This window comes from Empidonax traillii, unplaced genomic scaffold (genome assembly GCF_003031625.1).
Source record: "Empidonax traillii isolate 1590-97213 ecotype Southwest subspecies unplaced genomic scaffold, ASM303162v1 scaffold168:size1726349, whole genome shotgun sequence".
NCBI lineage: Eukaryota > Metazoa > Chordata > Aves > Passeriformes > Tyrannidae > Empidonax > Empidonax traillii.
In genome coordinates, this window is record NW_020955361.1 from 1007413 (window position 1) to 1017073 (window position 9661).

General features: G+C 45.4%; 1 protein-coding gene across 1 annotated transcript in view; it reads right to left on the reverse strand.

Annotated features, from left to right (window-relative positions):
- Positions 1-2294: 2294 nt before the first annotated feature.
- Positions 2295-9661, reverse strand: part of GALNT10 (polypeptide N-acetylgalactosaminyltransferase 10) — a 41310-nt gene continuing 33943 nt past the window's right edge. Inside the window, exons 7-11 of the mRNA XM_027885590.1 lie at positions 8588-8695; positions 6571-6792; positions 5618-5734; positions 3733-3882; positions 2295-2975 (exon numbers count right to left, since the gene is read on the reverse strand). Coding sequence (XP_027741391.1) covers positions 2808-2975; positions 3733-3882; positions 5618-5734; positions 6571-6792; positions 8588-8695 — 765 coding nt within the window. The 3' untranslated portion in view covers positions 2295-2807. The remainder of the gene's footprint in view (positions 2976-3732; positions 3883-5617; positions 5735-6570; positions 6793-8587; positions 8696-9661) is intronic.

The following is a 9661-nucleotide window of genomic DNA, read 5'->3' on the forward strand; positions in this document are numbered from 1 at the left end:
TATAATTGATGCAAATAAATTAATAGTTCAAAGCCCAGTGAGCTAGTCAGAAATGTACAGAATTTGTGAGGCACTTATCACACTCAGATCCCAAACCTTCAGCAAGCAGATAAACCACACTAAGAAGGACCTAGTAAAACCAATCACACTAAAGCTCCAGTTTCTGTGTACTGGTGGTGGGTTGTCAAACAGGAATTGCCTCAACTACTACCTAATGTTTTGGTGCAAACTACTAAGAGCTGACCTTTATCTCCAAATTAAGATCTCCAAGTGGTAAAAGACCTGTTCATTACTGCAGTTCTCTCTGAAGCATCCTGTGAGCCAAGCAGGGCTCTCTTCACAAGGTGAGCCCAAGTACAAAGCAAGCCATGCATTTTAGAAACAGAAGCTATTCCTCTCATTAGAAAACTAAGACACACAAAGTTGCAACCTGCAAGCAGAACAACCTACAGTCCATTTATAGAATCTGCTGATTGTGTCCCAATTATAAAAAAAACTATCACTGTTCATGGACAAACAGATTCTTGTTCCACAGGTATTAAAACATTCATAAAGACATCTAGTCAGGCCATCTAGTGCTCCACACTCAGCACTACTAGACTAATGAGAGCATTAATAACTTAAGGAAAGCAGCAGCCAGACACAAAGCACTGGAAGGTGACTCTGTCTCCCACGGAAATGAAAAGGGATCCTAATGACAGACATATTGTAGTAACTGAGAACATAAGATGTCAACTCTGCTTCATGCTGGTCTCACTTCCATACAATACTGCTGCAGAACTGTCACAAGGAAAACCTAGAGCTTTTTTTGTTTTCTTCACTCCCAAAACATTAGACACCAACACATTTTGGCAGCCTGGTCCCAGCTGCAATGCAGCACCCAATGTTTCCCATGCTCCATGACTGCATGGACCAGGTAAGATGGCAAAAGAGGCCAGACATGGCCTCAGCTGTGAGGATGAGAGAGGGAGAAAATGGTTTTGATCCATAGTCAGCACATCACAATAGAGAGCTCAAGGGGCAGACAGTTGTGTCCTAGTTTGCTCCCAGCTGCCAGACACAGCCCTACCCGTCCTCAAAGACATCTGAAACACGGGCAACCATCCTACAGTTGGCAACATCACAAAGGGCTTCTTTCTTCTGGAGCTCTGCAGAGGGAGCCAGCCTGCTTGCTTTGGGACACCAGGCAAACATCTCCTTGCCTTCACATGAAAGACATCCCAGAGCAGAGCTTCCCAAGAGTGCCAGAGGGGTCCAATCCCCTTCACTCCCAGAGCTGGCTGCACACTCCCTACTCTTGCAGCACTCCTGCATGGGCAGCTGGACAAACCAAGGAGCTGGGCAATTCCTGGCAAAGGAATCAGTTCTATGCAGCATCTCTGCACAAGGTTAACTGCATCATCATTCACAGATTTTACCAGAAAATGCCACTGCTGCCTTCAGTACAAGACTAATTCAACTAATAAGCTAGTAAACCTGTTTTTGCAACAACTTCATTTTAAAACATGGATTTTTTTAATACTTGCTTCAGATAGACTTGAACCAATGGTACTCCATTCATGATTTAGTGTCAGTATATTCCAGCTCCTGGGATGAGACCATCCTGGTTCACGGTCTGGCAGATCCCACAGCCAAAACAGAAGGATAACACCTTGCACTGCTCACTGGCTGCACAAGGGAGAGGGTACCAGTAAAATGGGTCCATCAATCCCACATCTCTGCATAAGCAAACAGATTTTCAGTCACAGGAGACTGTACAGTGCCGTGGATGTTGGGACAGGAGGAGAGATTGATAGCACATTCCCACAAGCCCAGAACACTACTGACCACAGGACTCAACTTACAGACTGATGAACAAATGGATAAAGACCAATGGCTAATCTGAGCCCCGAATTCATTATCCTGAATTAATCTGCTCACACCAGCTGTGAATGGAAGTTGTCTGCATTTAGTAGATTTAACTCTGAGAAACCCTGGAGGTGTCCGCGCTAAAAGGATTATGAGTAAGAAACAAATTTGGAACCTGGTATCCAAAGGCTCTTAGCAAAAGTCTTCACCTGTAAGAACTGTACTTACTTAAAAAACCCTCTGCTAATCTTTCACCTTGAAGATTCAACAGTGAGTGACAAACTGACTGCAAAGTGAATGGACCAGAGACAGATTTCTCATTGCTAATAACTACAGCCACATTCCCAACACTTGGCTGCACTTCCACTAGAGCTCATTCCTTCATCAGAGCTATGATTTGGAAAATAATAATGCTCAACCTGTTTGAAATATATTTGGTCCAGGGCAAAAAAATATGCATTTCATTTTCCACTGATGGGCTTTTTCTTTTTTTTTTTTTTTGATTGGAGGCCTAAATCTTGTATCAGGATTTTCCTTATATGGAGTTCGGAAGATAAAGCTGTGGGAACACTTCAGCGGGTGGTATAGCAGCTACAAAAAGTCCTGGAGGGTCCTGGATAACAAAATCATTTAACACAAAACCCAGGTGGGAAATAAAACAAAAACAAAGGAAAAAAAATCCATTTGAATCACATTCAGACTCCTCTAAAAACAGAGTTTCTGTTCAGTCTCAGCACAGAATTGGCTCTGGCAAAGCCTTTAAAATTCCACCATCCCCAGAAGAGAAGGATGCAGCATCTTCACAATAAAGACTGGCCTGCTCATTAACCTTCTCCTGAGATTCTCCCTTTTACCTTCATTAAGTGTTTAAAAAAAAGTATTCTTAAAAAAATTTTTTGTAACCCTCCCCAGTAAAAACTATAATTGTAAAATATATATATATATATTTTCTCAGTCTCTTAAAGATCAAGATTTCTGTTAAATTTTTCCAAGATGGTTGAGTTTGTGTGTTCAAATATCCACTGCTGTGTTGGAGATGAAGGATTGCAGCTATTCATAAAAATCTTTCGATCACTCTCACTGCAGTCCATACAGCTGCTGCTGACTGGATGGTAGAGAGTCTTGTCCTGGAGAAGAGAAATTTGATGTGAGGTTGCGAAGCCGAAAAAAAAAAAAAGGCTGTTTTAAAACCAACAGAAAGAAGTCTTAAAAAACCAAGGCAAGCTACTGCGTCATTTGGGTGTATCCAGAGTTGTTCCACACTTAAATGGTTGGCAAGTGCCTGAGTTCATTCCCAACCCCTGCAACAGAATCCAGCCCAATCCTCACACCTGCACTGGGAAGCTCTAAAGCTGCCCCTAAAGCCACAGGCTGTCCAGCCTACAGGCTGGCATCCTGCTGCATCATTCCAGGGCACTGTGCCAGCAGACTGCAAGGACTAGGATAGGGCACTGAGACAATAATTTACTTACCTGTTGCTCACAATGGCTTAGCTGCTTTAGCAGGAGGATGAATAAATCCTTATCTACTTTTGGCACGATTTTCCAGAAGGCACCAACTCTCAGAACACCTCTTTGCAAACGGGTTTTGCAAAGGTGTTGCATCACCTCAGTGCCAGCTGTGGACACACTGCAGAGAGTGTCCCTTCTGCTCAGGAGCCCTGGAGCCCTCACCTTCCTAACCAGTGGAACGGGGGAGTGACCTCTTTCTAATCAAGGGTAATTAATGGCACAATGACAACAGATTGTCTGCAGGTTCTCTTATTGCAGCTACGTGGAGAGAAGGAATAAAACATGAGTGGTGACATTTTAAGAAATTTAACTGCCTACAGGCAATTTGACACTTTAGAAGAGAATACGCACACGTCCACACACACAGACTCACTTTTCGGTATCTCCAGAGCTGGTTCCCCTTCATTCCATGACAGTCATAGAGGGTCACAGGGCTGCTGTGGGAAATGGCATCAAAACAAAACTTCTTGGTGTGCTGAGGATCCCCGGGACGGATGTCCTCTCTCCAGCTGAAGGTGAATACCTGCCAGGACAAACAGGACCCTCAGGGTGGCTGGTACTTGGGCATGATGTTGTCACCAGCAGGAGGCTGTTCCCTGTGCCCACAGGGTGGGGATGGTTTCAGGGAAAGGACAGTATCTTCTACAGTAAAACTACATCCACCTCTTGGGACAAGGACTGCTTGACCAGGGGAGTCTGTACCAGCTGCCACACAGCATGTGGAAGGAGCCCGAGCTGCTGCAGCCAGCCATGCTGCTCAGCCTGGGTGTCTCTGCAATGCAGACATACATCAAGGATTAAATGAGCAGCTGACCAATTACAGCCATTCACGGCCAGCAAAAAGAGGCAGAGAGCTACAGGAGCTCTGAGTTAACATTGGCAGTAAACACACGAGTCTGCAGAGTCAGCCTGCAGTCACCTTGAGGAGTGTGTCCCACACCTTCTGGGACAAGAGACCAGGAGCCCACAGCTTCCCACCCCACAGGAGTGTCAGAAGGGCAAACACTTGGGCGATGCTTCTTTGTTGCTTTACTCTACTGACCCTGCAATGAACTCTCAGTGCTCTCAGGTGAAATGAAGGGATGGACAGTACAGAAAAGCAGAGAAAGGGGTTTACTTCTAGAAACTGGGCACAACCTATGCCCGGCAATGCTGTGGCCTTGATGAGAGTGTCCTCTGTGACCAGCAGTAGCCAGCGTGGTTCTGCAGGGCTACAGCCGGCACTCCTCCCTCTCAGCCCCTAAGGAGAAGGGCTGTTCTGTGGGCTCCTTTGGAATGGTTCTCTTTTCACAGATATATATCATGGGGCAGTAAGAAAGGCTAGTAATGATCAGGGTGCTGCTATCAGAAGCAGAGTGGCCAAAAACTTTTGCACACAGAAGCCACTTTGTTCCCGCCTCTCTTTTAATCCCCTCTTGAGAGGGAAATTACCACAATCATTTAGGCTCAACACTCCACAGAAGTTCAAGCAACATTCTCTTCCTAAACATAAGCCAGCGTTAATTTTCAAGATCCTCCTGACACAGGGGCTTAGTTTTGGACTGTGCCTGAGTAAATTGGTTTTGTTTCTATTTTTCACGCATCAAAATTGATATGCAACAACCCTCTGTCTCCTACTACTGAAGCCATTCCCTGAAGAGTTATGCATGGCTCTGTAATAGAGGCATTGTTTTCTTGATCTTTTCTCAGCTCAGCTGCTACAGTTTAGACAAACTAATATTTTCCTCCCTTCTGTTACAATAAAGCTGTCGTTTCTGGCACCTTATATGTTGAGAGGGTGAATCTATAACCCGGCTGGTCTCATCTCTCTCCAGCAATGGTTGCGTGTTTATAATGCATTTGCCTCCTGTCAGGAGGATGATAGTGAGCGGTTATTGAATGCTCCTGCAGGTTCATTAATATGCATGATGCTCCTCTATCACTTCTTTCAGCACAACCTTTGAAGTTAATATTCACTTTGTTACATATTACAGCTGCCTTGTTACTGGTTTATTGTTTTGGCATATTGTTTCCTTGTGATTTCTTTTGTTCGCTCTGAGAACTTCAAAGCAGAGGTAAAAGCTCAGCTCAGAGCCTGCCAGGCTCCAGACCCTGCCACAAACACAAGCCACATCCTGCTACCAGCTCATCAAGAACAATCAACCTGTGAGCTTTGGGGTGCACCTGACAGCTCTGCATTGGCCTTCCTTAAACATGGGTTCTTTTAACTTGTCCATCCCCAAATTTAGGGGCTGATGTTTTATCAGACAGACGGTTACCTGCACGTTGTTCCATGCTGCCTCTCCTCTGTCCTTCACGCAGTTTTCCAGCCTCAGTGGGGATCCCAGGGCTCCATGCTTAGTATCCACACACAGTCCAGTTCCGACATTGCGTATCTGAAACAGTAAATCAGTCAATGAATATCCTGCTCCTACCAGGTGACAGGAAAGAAGGCTCAAATTGCCTCAAATAGCAGCAATATTTGCATGGAGACAATTTTTATGGTTCCTCATTTAACTGTGTCTGAGCTGGCAGGTAATAGCTGAAAGAAAGCACAGAACTCAAAATGGGACCCACTGCCAGCTGTACCATAACCTCCACCACACAGCAAAACCCACAGGACTGCAGAGCCCACCATGATCCTCCTCACCCACACTATGGTCTCGGAAACGCTCATTAGGCCTTGGTCTTGACAAACAGCACTGGGGTTCAGCTCCTCTTGCACTTATCAGAAACACTGTCTGCCACAGTTGTGTGTAGCAATCCATGACTCCACTCCTGGGGTCATTTTTTAACCAGAACACAGCCAACTTTCAGAAACAGGGATGGGTTTTCTGGCTTTCAGATGGGGAAAGCTAAGGAGCAGAGTAGCTCAACACAGTTGTGAGGCCCTCTGGAAATACAAGGTTTCACTATTGCTCAGCTGCCTCCTCTCCCTAGTCCTCTCTTTGGCATGTTCTGATTCCTACGAAATACACGGCACGCAGAACAAGCCAAGTCTCTGTTCTCGTTGTAGCTGAGCATTAATAGAAGCAGCTGCCTGCCCAACTGCCTGCTTTGATCAGGCCACTGCAACGGTAGAGGAGTTCTGGGCTTTGAAACACATCAAGCAGGTCTTTAACTACTCGCCTGCACCTTACTCACAGCAACCCAGTACCGGAGCCCACGAGCGACCGCACAAAACCAAACCGCAGCCTGATTGCCCACTGCAGACGCCAGAGCACAAACTTGCCTCTCCCCAGGCAGCTGCTGGAGGCTCCACTGGTGGGTAAAACTTCGGCAAGTCCCAGGCGACCTCGCTCATGAACCACTTGAAGCTTTTGCAGTTGAGGTTGTTGCGAAGCTCCTTCTGGGCCGCCACGTCCCCCGCAGAGAGGTGCCGGTACTCGGGTCTGCGCTGGTAAATGTACTCGGCGTACTCGTCCATCCACACCTCAGCCACCCGCTTCAGGTTCTGTGTGGGCAACAGCCACGGGTGAGAACGAGAAGGAAAACCACCTGAGAGCGCTGCACAAACCGCTGACATTAGCATTCAGAGCAGCTCGCGTGTTTTCGCTCGGAGAGGATTTTCATTCACATCCACTCTTTCTCTCCAGCTTCAGGACAAAGATTATTTTTATTATTCTCTAGTTCCAAGGGAATTTTAGAAAGATATTTTCAGTTGAGGTCAAAAGAATCCTGGCACTTGGCCATTATATCTAGTTCCTTGTGGCTAAGAAAAACAACATTAATCAAAAGTTGTTTTTTTTCCTTTTTTTTTTTCCTGTAAAGAAACTAGTCAGAACATGATGCTGGTAAATACCACTGGACATTCAAAGGTCTCTGACAAAAAGCTGCTTTCTTAAATCCTTCTTACTGCATCTTTTATATCCTTCTAGAAATGGGATTTGCAGTACTCCCTTCTGGAAAGCTTCACTTCCCAGTACTCTTTCTTAGCACTGTTTTTCCATTTTCTTGGGTAAAACTCTGAGATACCGCAAGAATATAGAACTTTCAGGTGATGACCCTTCAGAACAGAAGCAAAGGTTTTACCTCCTGGCAGGAGTAAATTTCATGTATTACTGTAAAGCTTAATCCACTGTGCAGTTTCAAGACAGCAATAAACACCACCCTCTCAAGACAACATGCCTGTCACAGCACGCTCGAGACTGCTGGATCTTGGACTGTTCTCTGGCAACATCAGGCACATTCTTGGTGCCAAGACTTGCCATGTGCAGTTGTGACTCCAGTGATCCAGCAGCACTGCCCACCTTGCGTGAAGCTGGTCAGTCCCACAGTGATCATTTACTACCCAAAAAATTAGGATGCTGAGAGTGAGCAGTGTGCTGACCCTGCTCTGAATGCAGCCTCCAAATAGGAGCAGGTGTTTATTTCAATGTGACTAAAAGATCTTAGATGCCAAGAAACAGCCTTGGCTACACCTGTCTGCTATCTCCTTCAAGCACTGTGGGAGTTCATGAGAGACAAATACTGAATCAAAAGAAATATAGCTCCTTCCTGAAGAGATGGCACAGACAGGAGAGTGCTCTGACAGGTCATTGCCAGGCTGAGGAATAAATCCAAATCTACAACCAGGGCCACGCTATTAAACTGGGAAGCATTTTTACACTGTGCAAGCCATAAACTGCAGAACAGCAGGGCACCTTTTTGTGGTTTTCAGTTTTGCAGCCTTCCTGCTTCTATGATTTTTTTCTCCCACCAGAGGGCAATGTAGTCCCTTCTCAATTTAAAAACTAACTGGAGAAACCCAGTGCATGATAGGCGAAAGCTCTTTCCTCTTTGGGCTACACTAGATTAAGAAATAAGATGGCACTGAACATTCCATTGTGGAAAATTACAGCTTGCCCATTCAGTGGTCTGTGATGCTTGAAGTTGAGAGGTCTTTCAATCACCAAAACGCAATCACCACGCTGAAGCCTGCTGCTCTTGGAGAGCACAGCTATAAAATGACTGAAGTATTATACAAATAAAGCCATATCTTGCTTTTATAGCCAGTGCCTGATCACAGAGCCCCTTCCCAGCACCCAGCAGTGGCCTTTGTCAGCTGTCAGCACACACGTCTTGCAGCTCCCCAGGCTCTTCCCTTTGTGCCACACATCCACCACAGCAAAACTGCTCAACTCACACTGTACAAGTGCAGCTTACAGACCACAAAGCCTGTATCTGCCTCTCCATTGAGAGGCGAGAGGAGACAACAGCATGCTCACGTTGCATCTACATCTGTAGAGGGGAATGCCATTATCACTTACTCTGGCCAGGCTGACTCCTGTGGGAACCTTGTATGGAACATATTTCCTGTAGATATGACCAACCCTAGAGCAAGGGATGTCCTCCATGCGACCTCCACACATCCATACCTGTGGAACAGCAGAGAAACACATTTAGTCTTGGTTTATGGAAAAGACTGAAAAAGAAAAAAAAAGGCTTCTAAGTAATAAAAAAGCTTAACCCAGATTTTTACATTAAAGTACACTCTTCCCAAATCCCCTCCTCTCCTTGCCTTAGTCTCAAATCCTATAACTACCCGCTTAGAGCCATGCAGCAAGCCTTGATTTAGCACAAGTGCTATCAAGCCTTCTTCACAGAAAAGAATAAGGGGAGAAAAAAATCCGAGCACCCAGAGAACAGCACACACCTCGCTTTAAACTGATACATGTTATTGCAGCAATAGTAACCACAATAGTTAAACTGGGCTGCCATAAAAACCCTGGGTGTAGGTTGTGTAACGACGCTGTAAAAGGGGGGCCATCTCTCTAGTACAGGTGGTCATGTGTTATGCAAAAGGCTCCAGGGAATTCATGAGCCCGCTCAAGTGCCAGAAATCAGAAGAAACTGCTACTTTTCCCCGTGGTTATATCACTGCTCTCGTATGGTTTCATTGCTGACATTCACTCATTGCTTTTGCAGCCTTACAATTAACTGGAAATCCCTGCCTGGTAACACATAAATAGCTTTAAAAAAGCCCTCAGGAAGTCACTAGAGCACACTGTAGTTGGGAGATGACTACCTTGATGCTTGGTTAATGTCTAGATTAGGCCCAGAAGCTTCCTTCCCCATCTGGGAAAATTTCACTCTGTGCCAGCACTCTGCAACAACATTCTTTTATTCCTTATTTATAGCACAGATGTAAAAATTTTGTCCGTGTGAAAGAAGAGATGTTTCCTGAACCAGCCAATCTCCTTCATTAGGTTTAAGGAATATATTCACATGCTTCACAAAAAGACCTAAAGAAAAAGTACCCTTCAGAATGCCAAAAAACTGACTTTCTGAATTCCTGAAGCACTGCCTCGCCCTGCAGTTTGTCCCCGGATCCGATGGCAGCG